Source organism: Protomyctophum bolini (assembly GCF_963924005.1).
Source record: "Protomyctophum bolini genome assembly, chromosome: 6".
Lineage (NCBI taxonomy): Eukaryota > Metazoa > Chordata > Actinopteri > Myctophiformes > Myctophidae > Protomyctophum > Protomyctophum bolini.
In genome coordinates this window covers 21,579,142-21,595,815 of record NC_137867.1, presented here as the reverse complement: position 1 = coordinate 21,595,815, position 16,674 = coordinate 21,579,142, and the positions used below count along the sequence as shown (strand labels likewise).

The following is a 16,674-nucleotide window of genomic DNA, read 5'->3' as shown; positions in this document are numbered from 1 at the left end:
TGCCGTACGATATGGGCTATAGCCCATGGTCCAAAATGATGAGAAACGAGGCTAACTTTTTTTTTTTAAATTTCAAAAAACATGGGCTATAACCCATCGTTTTTGTCATTTCGTAATTTTTTTCAAATCCTCAAAAATGATGAAAAACGGTGCGTTATAGTATGCCGTACGATATGGGCTATAGCCCATGGTCCAAAATGATGAGAAACGAGGCTAACTTTTTTTTCCAAAATTTCAAAAAACATGGGCTATAACCCATCGTTTTTGTCATTTCGTCATTTTTTTCAAATCCTCAAAAATGATGAAAAACGGTGCGCTATAGTATGCCGTACGATATGGGCTATAGCCCATGGTCCAAAATGATGAGAAACGAGGCTAACTTTTTTTTTTGAAATTTCAAAAAACATGGGCTATAACCCATCGTTTTTGTCATTTCGTCATTTTTTTCAAATCCTCAAAAATGATGAAAAACGGCGCGCTATAGTATGCCGTACGATATGGGCTATAGCCCATGGTCCAAAATGATGAGAAACGAGGCTAACTTTTTTTTCCAAAATTTCAAAAAACATGGGCTATAACCCATCGTTTTTGTCATTTCGTCATTTTTTTTAAATCCTCAAAAATGATGAAAAACGGTGCGCTATAGTATGCCGTACGATATGGGCTATAGCCCATGGTCCAAAATGATGAGAAACGAGGCTAACTTTTTTTTTTGAAATTTCAAAAAACATGGGCTATAACCCATCGTTTTTGTCATTTCGTCATTTTTTTCAAATCCTCAAAAATGATGAAAAACGGCGCGCTATAGTATGCCGTACGATATGGGCTATAGCCCATGGTCCAAAATGATGAGAAACGAGGCTAACTTTTTTTTTTTAATTTCAAAAACATGGACTATAACCCATCGTTTTTGTCATTTCGTCATTTTTTTCAAATCCTCAAAAATGATGAAAAACGGCGCGCTATAGTATGCCGTACGATATGGGCTATAGCCCATGGTCCAAAATGATGAGAAACGAGGCTAACTTTTTTTCCAAAATTTCAAAAAACATGGGCTATAACCCATCGTTTTTGTCATTTCGTCATTTTTTTCAAATCCTCAAAAATGATGAAAAACGGTGCGCTATAGTATGCCGTACGATATGGGCTATAGCCCATGGTCCAAAATGATGAGAAACGAGGCTAACTTTTTTTTTTGAAATTTCAAAAAACATGGGCTATAACCCATCGTTTTTGTCATTTCGTCATTTTTTTCAAATCCTCAAAAATGATGAAAAACGGCGCGCTATAGTATGCCGTACGATATGGGCTATAGCCCATGGTCCAAAATGATGAGAAACGAGGCTAACTTTTTTTTCCAAAATTTCAAAAAACATGGGCTATAACCCATCGTTTTTGTCATTTTGTCATTTTTTTCAAATCCTCAAAAATGATGAAAAACGGTGCGCTATAGTATGCCGTACGATATGGGCTATAGCCCATGGTCCAAAATGATGAGAAACGAGGCTAACTTTTTTTTTTGAAATTTCAAAAAACATGGGCTATAACCCATCGTTTTTGTCATTTCGTCATTTTTTTCAAATCCTCAAAAATGATGAAAAACGGCGCGCTATAGTATGCCGTACGATATGGGCTATAGCCCATGGTCCAAAATGATGAGAAACGAGGCTAACTTTTTTTTTCAAAATTTCAAAAAACATGGGCTATAACCCATCGTTTTTGTCATTTCGTCATTTTTTTTAAATCCTCAAAAATGATGAAAAACGGTGCGCTATAGTATGCCGTACGATATGGGCTATAGCCCATGGTCCAAAATGATGAGAAACGAGGCTAACTTTTTTTTTTGAAATTTCAAAAAACATGGGCTATAACCCATCGTTTTTGTCATTTCGTCATTTTTTTCAAATCCTCAAAAATGATGAAAAACGGCGCGCTATAGTATGCCGTACGATATGGGCTATAGCCCATGGTCCAAAATGATGAGAAACGAGGCTAACTTTTTTTTTTGAAATTTCAAAAAACATGGGCTATAACCCATCGTTTTTGTCATTTCGTCATTTTTTTCAAATCCTCAAAAATGATGAAAAACGGCGCGCTATAGTATGCCGTACGATATGGGCTATAGCCCATGGTCCAAAATGATGAGAAACGAGGCTAACTTTTTTTTTTTAATTTAAAAAAACATGGGCTATAACCCATCGTTTTTGTCATTTCGTCATTTTTTTCAAATCCTCAAAAATGATGAAAAACGGCGCGCTATAGTATGCCGTACGATATGGGCTATAGCCCATGGTCCAAAATGATGAGAAACGAGGCTAACTTTTTTTCCAAAATTTCAAAAAACATGGGCTATAACCCATCGTTTTTGTCATTTCGTCATTTTTTTCAAATCCTCAAAAATGATGAAAAACGGTGCGCTATAGTATGCCGTACGATATGGGCTATAGCCCATGGTCCAAAATGATGAGAAACGAGGCTAACTTTTTTTTTTGAAATTTCAAAAAACATGGGCTATAACCCATCGTTTTTGTCATTTCGTCATTTTTTTCAAATCCTCAAAAATGATGAAAAACGGCGCGCTATAGTATGCCGTACGATATGGGCTATAGCCCATGGTCCAAAATGATGAGAAACGAGGCTAACTTTTTTTTCCAAAATTTAAAAAAACATGGGCTATAACCCATCGTTTTTGTCATTTTGTCATTTTTTTCAAATCCTCAAAAATGATGAAAAACGGTGCGCTATAGTATGCCGTACGATATGGGCTATAGCCCATGGTCCAAAATGATGAGAAACGAGGCTAACTTTTTTTTTTGAAATTTCAAAAAACATGGGCTATAACCCATCGTTTTTGTCATTTCGTCATTTTTTTCAAATCCTCAAAAATGATGAAAAACGGCGCGCTATAGTATGCCGTACGATATGGGCTATAGCCCATGGTCCAAAATGATGAGAAACGAGGCTAACTTTTTTTTTCAAAATTTCAAAAAACATGGGCTATAACCCATCGTTTTTGTCATTTCGTCATTTTTTTTAAATCCTCAAAAATGATGAAAAACGGTGCGCTATAGTATGCCGTACGATATGGGCTATAGCCCATGGTCCAAAATGATGAGAAACGAGGCTAACTTTTTTTTTTGAAATTTCAAAAAACATGGGCTATAACCCATCGTTTTTGTCATTTCGTCATTTTTTTCAAATCCTCAAAAATGATGAAAAACGGCGCGCTATAGTATGCCGTACGATATGGGCTATAGCCCATGGTCCAAAATGATGAGAAACGAGGCTAACTTTTTTTTCCAAAATTTCAAAAAACATGGGCTATAACCCATCGTTTTTGTCATTTCGCCATTTTTTTCAAATCCTCAAAAATGATGAAAAACGGCGCGCTATAGTATGCCGTACGATATGGGCTATAGCCCATGGTCCAAAATGATGAGAAACGAGGCTAACTTTTTTTTCCAAAATTTCAAAAAACATGGGCTATAACCCATCGTTTTTGTCATTTTGTCATTTTTTTCAAATCCTCAAAAATGATGAAAAACGGTGCGCTATAGTATGCCGTACGATATGGGCTATAGCCCATGGTCCAAAATGATGAGAAACGAGGCTAACTTTTTTTTTTGAAATTTCAAAAAACATGGGCTATAACCCATCGTTTTTGTCATTTCGTCATTTTTTTCAAATCCTCAAAAATGATGAAAAACGGTGCGCTATAGTATGCCGTACGATATGGGCTATAGCCCATGGTCCAAAATGATGAGAAACGAGGCTAACTTTTTTTTTTGAAATTTCAAAAAACATGGGCTATAACCCATCGTTTTTGTCATTTCGTCATTTTTTTCAAATCCTCAAAAATGATGAAAAACGGCGCGCTATAGTATGCCGTACGATATGGGCTATAGCCCATGGTCCAAAATGATGAGAAACGAGGCTAACTTTTTTTTCCAAAATTTCAAAAAACATGGGCTATAACCCATCGTTTTTGTCATTTCGCCATTTTTTTCAAATCCTCAAAAATGATGAAAAACGGCGCGCTATAGTATGCCGTACGATATGGGCTATAGCCCATGGTCCAAAATGATGAGAAACGAGGCTAACTTTTTTTTCCAAAATTTCAAAAAACATGGGCTATAACCCATCGTTTTTGTCATTTTGTCATTTTTTTCAAATCCTCAAAAATGATGAAAAACGGTGCGCTATAGTATGCCGTACGATATGGGCTATAGCCCATGGTCCAAAATGATGAGAAACGAGGCTAACTTTTTTTTTTGAAATTTCAAAAAACATGGGCTATAACCCATCGTTTTTGTCATTTCGTCATTTTTTTTAAATCCTCAAAAATGATGAAAAACGGTGCGCTATAGTATGCCGTACGATATGGGCTATAGCCCATGGTCCAAAATGATGAGAAACAAGGCTAACTTTTTTTTTGAAATTTCAAAAAACATGGGCTATAACCCATCGTTTTTGTCATTTCGTCATTTTTTTCAAATCCTCAAAAATGATGAAAAACGGCGCGCTATAGTATGCCGTACGATATGGGCTATAGCCCATGGTCCAAAATGATGAGAAACGAGGCTAACTTTTTTTTCCAAAATTTCAAAAAACATGAGCTATAACCCATCGTTTTTGTCATTTCGTCATTTTTTTAAAATCCTCAAAAATGATGAAAAACGGCGCGCTATAGTATGCCGTACGATATGGGCTATAGCCCATGGTCCAAAATGATGAGAAACGAGGCTAACTTTTTTTTTCAAAATTTCAAAAAACATGGGCTATAACCCATCGTTTATGTCATTTCGTCATTTTTTTAAAATCCTCAAAAATGATGAAAAACGGCGCGCTATAGTATGCCGTACGATATGGGCTATAGCCCATGGTCCAAAATGATGAGAAACGAGGCTAACTTTTTTTTTCAAAATTTCAAAAAACATGGGCTATAACCCATCGTTTTTGTCATTTCGTCATTTTTTTCAAATCCTCAAAAATGATGAAAAACGGCGCGCTATAGTATGCCGTACGATATGGGCTATAGCCCATGGTCCAAAATGATGAGAAACGAGGCTAACTTTTTTTTTCAAAATTTAAAAAAACATGGGCTATAACCCATCGTTTTTGTCATTTTGTCATTTTTTTCAAATCCTCAAAAATGATGAAAAACGGTGCGCTATAGTATGCCGTACGATATGGGCTATAGCCCATGGTCCAAAATGATGAGAAACGAGGCTAACTTTCTTTTTTGAAATTTCAAAAAACATGGGCTATAACCCATCGTTTTTGTCATTTCGTCATTTTTTTCAAATCCTCAAAAATGATGAAAAACGGCGCGCTATAGTATGCCGTACGATATGGGCTATAGCCCATGGTCCAAAATGATGAGAAACGAGGCTAACTTTTTTTTCCAAAATTTCAAAAAACATGGGCTATAACCCATCGTTTTTGTCATTTCGTCATTTTTTTTAAATCCTCAAAAATGATGAAAAACGGTGCGCTATAGTATGCCGTACGATATGGGCTATAGCCCATGGTCCAAAATGATGAGAAACGAGGCTAACTTTTTTTTTTGAAATTTCAAAAAACATGGGCTATAACCCATCGTTTTTGTCATTTCGTCATTTTTTTCAAATCCTCAAAAATGATGAAAAACGGCGCGCTATAGTATGCCGTACGATATGGGCTATAGCCCATGGTCCAAAATGATGAGAAACGAGGCTAACTTTTTTTTTTGAAATTTCAAAAAACATGGGCTATAACCCATCGTTTTTGTCATTTCGTCATTTTTTTCAAATCCTCAAAAATGATGAAAAACGGCGCGCTATAGTATGCCGTACGATATGGGCTATAGCCCATGGTCCAAAATGATGAGAAACGAGGCTAACTTTTTTTTCCAAAATTTCAAAAAACATGGGCTATAACCCATCGTTTTTGTCATTTCGTCATTTTTTTCAAATCCTCAAAAATGATGAAAAACGGTGCGCTATAGTATGCCGTACGATATGGGCTATAGCCCATGGTCCAAAATGATGAGAAACGAGGCTAACTTTTTTTTTTGAAATTTCAAAAAACATGGGCTATAACCCATCGTTTTTGTCATTTCGTCATTTTTTTCAAATCCTCAAAGATGATGAAAAACGGCGCGCTATAGTATGCCGTACGATATGGGCTATAGCCCATGGTCCAAAATGATGAGAAACGAGGCTAACTTTTTTTTCCAAAATTTCAAAAAACATGGGCTATAACCCATCGTTTTTGTCATTTTGTCATTTTTTTCAAATCCTCAAAAATGATGAAAAACGGTGCGCTATAGTATGCCGTACGATATGGGCTATAGCCCATGGTCCAAAATGATGAGAAACGAGGCTAACTTTTTTTTTTGAAATTTCAAAAAACATGGGCTATAACCCATCGTTTTTGTCATTTCGTCATTTTTTTCAAATCCTCAAAAATGATGAAAAACGGCGCGCTATAGTATGCCGTACGATATGGGCTATAGCCCATGGTCCAAAATGATGAGAAACGAGGCTAACTTTTTTTTTCAAAATTTCAAAAAACATGGGCTATAACCCATCGTTTTTGTCATTTCGTCATTTTTTTTAAATCCTCAAAAATGATGAAAAACGGTGCGCTATAGTATGCCGTACGATATGGGCTATAGCCCATGGTCCAAAATGATGAGAAACGAGGCTAACTTTTTTTTTCAAAATTTCAAAAAACATGGGCTATAACCCATCGTTTTTGTCATTTCGTCATTTTTTTCAAATCCTCAAAAATGATGAAAAACGGTGCGCTATAGTATGCCGTACGATATGGGCTATAGCCCATGGTCCAAAATGATGAGAAACGAGGCTAACTTTTTTTTTTGAAATTTCAAAAAACATGGGCTATAACCCATCGTTTTTGTCATTTCGTCATTTTTTTCAAATCCTCAAAAATGATGAAAAACGGCGCGCTATAGTATGCCGTACGATATGGGCTATAGCCCATGGTCCAAAATGATGAGAAACGAGGCTAACTTCTTTTTCCAAAATTTCAAAAAACATGGGCTATAACCCATCGTTTTTGTCATTTTGTCATTTTTTTCAAATCCTCAAAAATGATGAAAAACGGTGCGCTATAGTATGCCGTACGATATGGGCTATAGCCCATGGTCCAAAATGATGAGAAACGAGGCTAACTTTTTTTTTTGAAATTTCAAAAAACATGGGCTATAACCCATCGTTTTTGTCATTTCGTCATTTTTTTCAAATCCTCAAAAATGATGAAAAACGGCGCGCTATAGTATGCCGTACGATATGGGCTATAGCCCATGGTCCAAAATGATGAGAAACGAGGCTAACTTTTTTTTTCAAAATTTCAAAAAACATGGGCTATAACCCATCGTTTTTGTCATTTCGTCATTTTTTTTAAATCCTCAAAAAATTCAAAAAACATGGGATATAACCCATGGGCTAAAATTTCAAAAAACATGGGCTATAACCCATCGTTTTTGTCATTTCGTCATTTTTTTTAAATCCTCAAAAATGATGAAAAACGGTGCGCTATAGTATGCCGTACGATATGGGCTATAGCCCATGGTCCAAAATGATGAGAAACGAGGCTAACTTTTTTTTTCAAAATTTCAAAAAACATGGGCTATAACCCATCGTTTTTGTCATTTTGTCATTTTTTTCAAATCCTCAAAAATGATGAAAAACGGTGCGCCATAGTATGCCGTACGATATGGGCTATAGCCCATGGTCCAAAATGATGAGAAACGAGGCTAACTTTTTTTTCCAAAATTTCAAAAAACATGGGCTATAACCCATCGTTTTTGTCATTTTGTCATTTTTTTCAAATCCTCAAAAATGATGAAAAACGGTGCGCTATAGTATGCCGTACGATATGGGCTATAGCCCATGGTCCAAAATGATGAGAAACGAGGCTAACTTTTTTTTTTGAAATTTCAAAAAACATGGGCTATAACCCATCGTTTTTGTCATTTCGTCATTTTTTTCAAATCCTCAAAAATGATGAAAAACGGTGCGCTATAGTATGCCGTACGATATGGGCTATAGCCCATGGTCCAAAATGATGAGAAACGAGGCTAACTTTTTTTTTTGAAATTTCTAAAAACATGGGCTATAACCCATCGTTTTTGTCATTTCGTCATTTTTTTTAAATCCTCAAAAATGATGAAAAACGGTGCGCTATAGTATGCCGTACGATATGGGCTATAGCCCATGGTCCAAAATGATGAGAAACAAGGCTAACTTTTTTTTTGAAATTTCAAAAAACATGGGCTATAACCCATCGTTTTTGTCATTTCGTCATTTTTTTCAAATCCTCAAAAATGATGAAAAACGGCGCGCTATAGTATGCCGTACGATATGGGCTATAGCCCATGGTCCAAAATGATGAGAAACGAGGCTAACTTTTTTTTCCAAAATTTCAAAAAACATGGGCTATAACCCATCGTTTTTGTCATTTCGTCATTTTTTTAAAATCCTCAAAAATGATGAAAAACGGCGCGCTATAGTATGCCGTACGATATGGGCTATAGCCCATGGTCCAAAATGATGAGAAACGAGGCTAACTTTTTTTTTCAAAATTTCAAAAAACATGGGCTATAACCCATCGTTTATGTCATTTCGTCATTTTTTTAAAATCCTCAAAAATGATGAAAAACGGCGCGCTATAGTATGCCGTACGATATGGGCTATAGCCCATGGTCCAAAATGATGAGAAACGAGGCTAACTTTTTTTTTCAAAATTTCAAAAAACATGGGCTATAACCCATCGTTTTTGTCATTTCGTCATTTTTTTCAAATCCTCAAAAATGATGAAAAACGGCGCGCTATAGTATGCCGTACGATATGGGCTATAGCCCATGGTCCAAAATGATGAGAAACGAGGCTAACTTTTTTTTTCAAAATTTCAAAAAACATGGGCTATAACCCATCGTTTTTGTCATTTCGTCATTTTTTTCAAATCCTCAAAAATGATGAAAAACGGCGCGCTATAGTATGCCGTACGATATGGGCTATAGCCCATGGTCCAAAATGATGAGAAACGAGGCTAACTTTTTTTTTCAAAATTTCAAAAAACATGGGCTATAACCCATCGTTTTTGTCATTTTGTCATTTTTTTCAAATCCTCAAAAATGATGAAAAACGGTGCGCTATAGTATGCCGTACGATATGGGCTATAGCCCATGGTCCAAAATGATGAGAAACGAGGCTAACTTTCTTTTTTGAAATTTCAAAAAACATGGGCTATAACCCATCGTTTTTGTCATTTCGTCATTTTTTTCAAATCCTCAAAAATGATGAAAAACGGCGCGCTATAGTATGCCGTACGATATGGGCTATAGCCCATGGTCCAAAATGATGAGAAACGAGGCTAACTTTTTTTTCCAAAATTTCAAAAAACATGGGCTATAACCCATCGTTTTTGTCATTTCGTCATTTTTTTTAAATCCTCAAAAATGATGAAAAACGGTGCGCTATAGTATGCCGTACGATATGGGCTATAGCCCATGGTCCAAAATGATGAGAAACGAGGCTAACTTTTTTTTTTGAAATTTCAAAAAACATGGGCTATAACCCATCGTTTTTGTCATTTCGTCATTTTTTTCAAATCCTCAAAAATGATGAAAAACGGCGCGCTATAGTATGCCGTACGATATGGGCTATAGCCCATGGTCCAAAATGATGAGAAACGAGGCTAACTTTTTTTTTTGAAATTTCAAAAAACATGGGCTATAACCCATCGTTTTTGTCATTTCGTCATTTTTTTCAAATCCTCAAAAATGATGAAAAACGGCGCGCTATAGTATGCCGTACGATATGGGCTATAGCCCATGGTCCAAAATGATGAGAAACGAGGCTAACTTTTTTTTCCAAAATTTCAAAAAACATGGGCTATAACCCATCGTTTTTGTCATTTCGTCATTTTTTTCAAATCCTCAAAAATGATGAAAAACGGTGCGCTATAGTATGCCGTACGATATGGGCTATAGCCCATGGTCCAAAATGATGAGAAACGAGGCTAACTTTTTTTTTTGAAATTTCAAAAAACATGGGCTATAACCCATCGTTTTTGTCATTTCGTCATTTTTTTCAAATCCTCAAAAATGATGAAAAACGGCGCGCTATAGTATGCCGTACGATATGGGCTATAGCCCATGGTCCAAAATGATGAGAAACGAGGCTAACTTTTTTTTCCAAAATTTCAAAAAACATGGGCTATAACCCATCGTTTTTGTCATTTTGTCATTTTTTTCAAATCCTCAAAAATGATGAAAAACGGTGCGCTATAGTATGCCGTACGATATGGGCTATAGCCCATGGTCCAAAATGATGAGAAACGAGGCTAACTTTTTTTTTTGAAATTTCAAAAAACATGGGCTATAACCCATCGTTTTTGTCATTTCGTCATTTTTTTCAAATCCTCAAAAATGATGAAAAACGGCGCGCTATAGTATGCCGTACGATATGGGCTATAGCCCATGGTCCAAAATGATGAGAAACGAGGCTAACTTTTTTTTTCAAAATTTCAAAAAACATGGGCTATAACCCATCGTTTTTGTCATTTCGTCATTTTTTTTAAATCCTCAAAAATGATGAAAAACGGTGCGCTATAGTATGCCGTACGATATGGGCTATAGCCCATGGTCCAAAATGATGAGAAACGAGGCTAACTTTTTTTTTCAAAATTTCAAAAAACATGGGCTATAACCCATCGTTTTTGTCATTTCGTCATTTTTTTCAAATCCTCAAAAATGATGAAAAACGGTGCGCTATAGTATGCCGTACGATATGGGCTATAGCCCATGGTCCAAAATGATGAGAAACGAGGCTAACTTTTTTTTTTGAAATTTCAAAAAACATGGGCTATAACCCATCGTTTTTGTCATTTCGTCATTTTTTTCAAATCCTCAAAAATGATGAAAAACGGCGCGCTATAGTATGCCGTACGATATGGGCTATAGCCCATGGTCCAAAATGATGAGAAACGAGGCTAACCTTTTTTTCCAAAATTTCAAAAAACATGGGCTATAACCCATCGTTTTTGTCATTTTGTCATTTTTTTCAAATCCTCAAAAATGATGAAAAACGGTGCGCTATAGTATGCCGTACGATATGGGCTATAGCCCATGGTCCAAAATGATGAGAAACGAGGCTAACTTTTTTTTTTGAAATTTCAAAAAACATGGGCTATAACCCATCGTTTTTGTCATTTCGTCATTTTCTTCAAATCCTCAAAAATGATGAAAAACGGCGCGCTATAGTATGCCGTACGATATGGGCTATAGCCCATGGTCCAAAATGATGAGAAACGAGGCTAACTTTTTTTTTCAAAATTTCAAAAAACATGGGCTATAACCCATCGTTTTTGTCATTTCGTCATTTTTTTTAAATCCTCAAAAATGATGAAAAACGGTGCGCTATAGTATGCCGTACGATATGGGCTATAGCCCATGGTCCAAAATGATGAGAAACGAGGCTAACTTTTTTTTTTGAAATTTCAAAAAACATGGGCTATAACCCATCGTTTTTGTCATTTCGTCATTTTTTTCAAATCCTCAAAAATGATGAAAAACGGCGCGCTATAGTATGCCGTACGATATGGGCTATAGCCCATGGTCCAAAATAATGAGAAACGAGGCTAACTTTTTTTTCCAAAATTTCAAAAAACATGGGATATAACCCATGGGCTAAAATTTCAAAAAACATGGGCTATAACCCATCGTTTTTGTCATTTCGTCATTTTTTTTAAATCCTCAAAAATGATGAAAAACGGTGCGCTATAGTATGCCGTACGATATGGGCTATAGCCCATGGTCCAAAATGATGAGAAACGAGGCTAACTTTTTTTTTCAAAATTTCAAAAAACATGGGCTATAACCCATCGTTTTTGTCATTTTGTCATTTTTTTCAAATCCTCAAAAATGATGAAAAACGGTGCGCCATAGTATGCCGTACGATATGGGCTATAGCCCATGGTCCAAAATGATGAGAAACGAGGCTAACTTTCTTTTTTGAAATTTCAAAAAACATGGGCTATAACCCATCGTTTTTGTCATTTCGTCATTTTTTTCAAATCCTCAAAAATGATGAAAAACGGCGCGCTATAGTATGCCGTACGATATGGGCTATAGCCCATGGTCCAAAATGATGAGAAACGAGGCTAACTTTTTTTTCCAAAATTTCAAAAAACATGGGCTATAACCCATCGTTTTTGTCATTTCGTCATTTTTTTTAAATCCTCAAAAATGATGAAAAACGGTGCGCTATAGTATGCCGTACGATATGGGCTATAGCCCATGGTCCAAAATGATGAGAAACGAGGCTAACTTTCTTTTTTGAAATTTCAAAAAACATGGGCTATAACCTATCGTTTTTGTCATTTCGTCATTTTTTTCAAATCCTCAAAAATGATGAAAAACGGCGCGCTATAGTATGCCGTACGATATGGGCTATAGCCCATGGTCCAAAATGATGAGAAACGAGGCTAACTTTTTTTTTTGAAATTTCAAAAAACATGGGCTATAACCCATCGTTTTTGTCATTTCGTAATTTTTTTCAAATCCTCAAAAATGATGAAAAACGGCGCGCTATAGTATGCCGTACGATATGGGCTATAGCCCATGGTCCAAAATGATGAGAAACGAGGCTAACTTTTTTTTCCAAAATTTCAAAAAACATGGGCTATAACCCATCGTTTTTGTCATTTCGTCATTTTTTTCAAATCCTCAAAAATGATGAAAAACGGTGCGCTATAGTATGCCGTACGATATGGGCTATAGCCCATGGTCCAAAATGATGAGAAACGAGGCTAACTTTTTTTTTTGAAATTTCAAAAAACATGGGCTATAACCCATCGTTTTTGTCATTTCGTCATTTTTTTCAAATCCTCAAAAATGATGAAAAACGGCGCGCTATAGTATGCCGTACGATATGGGCTATAGCCCATGGTCCAAAATGATGAGAAACGAGGCTAACTTTTTTTTCCAAAATTTCAAAAAACATGGGCTATAACCCATCGTTTTTGTCATTTTGTCATTTTTTTCAAATCCTCAAAAATGATGAAAAACGGTGCGCTATAGTATGCCGTACGATATGGGCTATAGCCCATGGTCCAAAATGATGAGAAACGAGGCTAACTTTTTTTTTTGAAATTTCAAAAAACATGGGCTATAACCCATCGTTTTTGTCATTTCGTCATTTTTTTCAAATCCTCAAGAATGATGAAAAATGGCGCGCTATAGTATGCCGTACGATATGGGCTATAGCCCATGGTCCAAAATGATGAGAAACGAGGCTAACTTTTTTTTTCAAAATTTCAAAAAACATGGGCTATAACCCATCGTTTTTGTCATTTCGTCATTTTTTTTAAATCCTCAAAAATGATGAAAAACGGTGCGCTATAGTATGCCGTACGATATGGGCTATAGCCCATGGTCCAAAATGATGAGAAACGAGGCTAACTTTTTTTTTTGAAATTTCAAAAAACATGGGCTATAACCCATCGTTTTTGTCATTTCGTCATTTTTTTCAAATCCTCAAAAATGATGAAAAACGGCGCGCTATAGTATGCCGTACGATATGGGCTATAGCCCATGGTCCAAAATGATGAGAAACGAGGCTAACTTTTTTTTCCAAAATTTCAAAAAACATGGGATATAACCCATCGTTTTTGTCATTTCGCCATTTTTTTCAAATCCTCAAAAATGATGAAAAACGGCGCGCTATAGTATGCCGTACGATATGGGCTATAGCCCATGGTCCAAAATGATGAGAAACGAGGCTAACTTTTTTTTCCAAAATTTCAAAAAACATGGGCTATAACTAGAGCTGGGACTCGATTAAAAAAATTAATCTAATTAATCAGAGGCTTTGCGATTAATTAATCTAGATTAATCGCATTTTAATCGCATATCATTATTTGACCCGAGAACAGTGAGAAAGCAATTTTTTCAAATGGATTTTGGTATTATGACTTTATGAGTAAATGAATGAATAGTGAATACATAAACTTCAGCAACAAAACATTGTTTATTTTTCATCAGGTGGTACTTAACCAAAACCAAGAGATCAGTGCCATTTTTGCAATAAAGTGCAGCTTTTTTTTTTTAATATACAGTCTAGTACCCTACATATTCAGGTAGACCATATCAATTCAAGGACCTGTAAACTCACAAGTAAAACAAATTTATACTATTTCAAGTACATTCCAGAACCTTGACCATTAGAAAACAAAACATCTCTGTTTCTTCAGAGGACAAACAGCCATAACAACATACAAATAAAATAGACCCCATTTCAATTCAACTCTCCCATAACCTTGGAAAAATATTAAACAGTTAACTTTTCAAGTTCAACAAAGTGCCATTTGTACCATCTAAAATGGTAAAATAAAATATAACAAATAAAATAAAAAAGTGCCTGTGATCTAAGCTTGCTTCTTCTCTTTCAGCCAGTTGCTGAGACAAACTAGCCTGTTCACATTTTCAGAGGTCAAGGCTGCCCTCTTTTTTTGAACTATGTTACCTGCCAGTGAGAAAAGTCTCTCACAAGGGACAGAAGTGGCAGGGCTACCCAGATACCTGCGGGCCAGGGCAGAAAGCTGTGGATGGGCCCCTGTATGGGTGGACCACCACTGCAGTGGACAGTCTGTCTCCCCGATGGTGGGCTCTGCTCTGTAGCGGCTCAGAGCCTTGTTGGACTCCTCTTCATCCTCTGATTCAGAGTCTGAATTAAACAGCAGGAGGCTCCGCTTCTTTGCCGGCTCCTCTGTGGGTTCTGGAGTGGCACTGGTGGGTGTTCCTTTCAGCAGTGCTGCTGCTGCCGCAACACTGTTCCACACCTCTTCTCGCTCTCCTCTTGGTAGACACTTCAGGTCCTTAAAGCGTGGGTCGAGTGCTGTAGCCACCCTGAGCCATCCATCGTTGAGTGTAGCTTGGCGTTCAGACAGGTCCTTTGAGAAGGCAAACTTGAACTTCACCACGTAGGCTGGGTCGTCTTCCGAGATCTCCATGGTGTGCATCAGGTGGCGGAGAGCAGGTAACACCACAGAGCATGAGACATAAGTCTCACCCCCAAGGAGCTCAGTCACATATCTGCAGTGGATAGTTTAGGAAAGTGATTAAATGATTGCACCATAAATAGTTGATTCAAAAAAGAAATTAAATTGCAAATAAAACAGTAGCAAGCAACTATATACTATAGCCATAGTAATGATATCGATATGCACATGCAGTACATTAAATTTAGGAAAAGCAGTTTAATTTATATTGCACAAATTCACAGCTTTACTTTTATTGAATCCCATTAATAAAAGCGTTAGTGGGTGTTTAATTACCTGCATGGTTCAAGGAGGGTCTTCAGCCTCTTCAGTTTGTCCCACTCTGATGTCGTCAACAAGATGAGCTTGTGTGTCTGTTTGGCTAGAGTAGCCTCCACAGCCTCATGGTTCTTAAGCAGACGAGATATCATAAACAGTGTTGAATTCCACCTTGTGGAAACGTCCTGTAGCAGTGGCTCTGGCTGTTGTCCAAGTTCTTTTTGCTCCACGGACAGTTCCTCTGCATTAGAAGGGCTGTGTTTGAAGTGCCCTACGATCTTGCGACACTTTGCCAGTGTGTCAGAAAACCCGCTGTCACGTAGGCAAACTGTGATGGTCCTCTGCAATGCGTGGGCAACACACGGCATGTGCTCGATGCTTGTGAGATGTCTCATTGCAGCAGTCATGTTTCTGGCTGAGTCGGTTCCGAGTGTGGTGACTTTTTGTCTGACATTCCAGGCCTCTGCCACAGAGTCAAAATCGTCTGCCACGTTTTCAGCATAGTGCCTGGTGGTGGTCTTCTTTACGGTTAAGGCAAATGAATGAAGACACCAATTTGTGTCAATAAAGTGTGCCGTCACACCGAGGTAATTGGAATTGCTTACCGAGGTCCAATGGTCCCCAGTCAGAGCAACATATTTTTCTTTCTTCAATAAATCCACATGTTCTTCCTTTCCGTTGTCATAAAGCTGCTGGATTATTTTTGAGATTGTCTTTCTGCATGGCAGCACATATGTTGTGTCAGACGAAGCTATCTGTAGCACTTTTTGCAGCCCCATATCTTCGACCACCGCAAGTGGTCTACAGTTGACTGCAACCCAGTAAGCCAGGGAGTTTGTTATTTTGTCAGACTTGGACTTAGTCATATTGCCTCTGAAACCAGGCATCAGGTCGAGTGTAGGTTGCGACATTGAAGAAGACGGAGTAACGTGAACTTCCACGCTAGCAGCAACATGTTTGGCATTGATGTGATATGTGAGGGACGATGTGCTGCGGTGATAGGCAAATTCTTTGTTGCATAACATGCATACAACTGCATTTCTGTCCACGCTTCCATCCGCTCGCTTTTTAAATCTAAATTTCCCACTAAATTTCCCAAGCTGCGCGTTCTTATTTGGGTCTGCATTCATGCTAACGTGTGCTGTTTCAGTTTGTTGTTATCGTCTAGTACTAGCGGAAGTGAATGCTCAGACAGCAATGTTGCTGCTGGGTGCGTCAGCATCTTAGGTAAGTGGAAATGTGCGCCCAGTGAGAAAAGTTCCGGTTCGGCGGTGAAAACAAAATATGCGATTAAATGCGTTAATTATTTTAACGCGTTAATTTTTCTGTAGTTAATTAATCTAAATT

The 16,674-nt window shown here is 37.2% G+C and overlaps 1 protein-coding gene across 1 annotated transcript; it reads right to left on the bottom strand.

Moving 5' to 3' along the window:
- Positions 1-14,436: 14,436 nt before the first annotated feature.
- Positions 14,437-16,457, bottom strand: LOC308316940 (E3 SUMO-protein ligase ZBED1-like; the record flags this gene model as incomplete). The annotated part of the gene is made up of 2 exons (XM_080765732.1): positions 14,437-15,103; positions 15,346-16,457. The coding sequence occupies 2 exons, from the start codon at positions 16,455-16,457 to the stop codon at positions 14,437-14,439; spliced, it is 1,779 nt and encodes a 592-aa protein (XP_080621858.1).
- Positions 16,458-16,674: the final 217 nt, after the last annotated feature.